At 35.0% G+C, this 1,532-nt stretch overlaps 1 protein-coding gene across 1 annotated transcript in view; it reads left to right on the forward strand.

The window, feature by feature from the left end:
- LOC122084855 (50S ribosomal protein L6, chloroplastic) overlaps positions 1–797 on the forward strand; it is a 5,815-nt gene extending 5,018 nt beyond the window's left edge. The window contains exon 3 of the mRNA XM_042653280.1: positions 310–797. Coding sequence (XP_042509214.1) covers positions 310–646 — 337 coding nt within the window. The 3' untranslated portion in view covers positions 647–797. The remainder of the gene's footprint in view (positions 1–309) is intronic.
- Positions 798–1,532: the final 735 nt, after the last annotated feature.

The following is a 1,532-nucleotide window of genomic DNA, read 5'->3' on the forward strand; positions in this document are numbered from 1 at the left end:
CCCCCCCCCCAAAAAAAAAAGAAGAAAAAAGGTAACATTTTGTATGGCAATCAAATGACTGAATAAGTTCTGTTTTATCTATATATTTATCGTGTTGGATGGATGCATATGGGGAGTTTCCCTGCACTTGACTTGCCAATATCAAGATTTCAGAAGTCAATTATAATCTAAAAACAAGAATAGAGTTTGAGATGTGTCATCCTTGATCTCACAATGCCAATTTATAGAAAAGAGGAAGAAAAACGACATCTATATTTACCGACTCTAAAACTTGTTTTATCTTTCTTTGATGGTTTTAACTCTGTGTAGGACTCTAACTGACAACATGGTGGTTGGCGTGTCGAAAGGTTTTGAGAAGAGACTTCAATTGGTTGGAGTTGGATATCGTGCAACGGTAGAAGGCAGTGACTTGGTCTTAAATCTTGGGTTTTCCCACCCTGTAAGGATGGCAATACCTGAAGGAATAAAAGTGAAGGTGGAAGAAAACACCAGAATTGCTGTTAGTGGATATGACAAGAGTGCTATTGGTCAGTTTAGCGCTACTATTCGGAAATGGAGACCTCCAGAACCATATAAAGGGAAGGGTGTGAGATATGCAGATGAGATTGTACGGAGAAAGGAAGGAAAAGCTGGGAAGAAAAAGTAAAATAGATTTACCATTCCTTTTCCTCATTTTTTTTTTGGCAGCGTGGGGATGGGCTTGGTCAAGGGTATTGTGCTCATTCAGTGTGCTAAGGTTCAGATAATTGATATTGGATGTTCTTTCATGGTAGTTGAAGTTGCTTTTATTTATTTTCTTTACTCCTCTACCATGTCAATGATAAATGCAGATTGATATGCTGTTAAAAAAAGGAGAAAGAGAATAAGCAATTCAAAAACTCTGCTAGCTCTCTTAAGCTAAGCAGAGATAATTTTGATGCATGTTTGGATGACTTGGTTACACTTGGAATTTGGAAAGGACTGGCTTTTCTGTAGGCATAATTGTGCTATTTTCCTTCGTGCTATTTGTCTTTCTAAGATATTTTTGCATTAAATTTCATCATTTAGATCCAATTAGACAGGGCATTATAGATCAATTGGACGATGATCAGCTTAAATGGATATGCGAAAAAAGAGTTAAATAGTATTTGCTCTGAATTGTGGAATCTTTTGATGAAAACATTGTAAAAGATGAGTCTGATGATTAAACTTGCATTAGAACTCATTCCTTTTCTTGTACTTTATGGGGTAAACTTTATTTCAATAAGCAGTCACACCTTATTTGAATTCATGTTCAGCTTCTCAAAGCCTATCAAATTAGGTCTAATCTTATTTACCTGAGACACTATGGTAAGTTAACAGCCTCTTTTTGTTTTGGTATTCTTTCATGGAAAAGGGATTCTCTTATTGGGGGTGTCAAAAAAATTGCAGCCCTTTTTTTTTTTTTTTTTTGCCCTATTAGTATTACACTTTATTTTCGTTCAATGAGGGTAAATAATATCATTTCACATGAAAAATGCATGAGAAAAAAAAAAAAAAAAAAACAAAACTGC

The sequence above is a fragment of the Macadamia integrifolia genome, chromosome 1, assembly GCF_013358625.1.
Source record: "Macadamia integrifolia cultivar HAES 741 chromosome 1, SCU_Mint_v3, whole genome shotgun sequence".
Classification (NCBI taxonomy): Eukaryota; Viridiplantae; Streptophyta; class Magnoliopsida; order Proteales; family Proteaceae; genus Macadamia; species Macadamia integrifolia.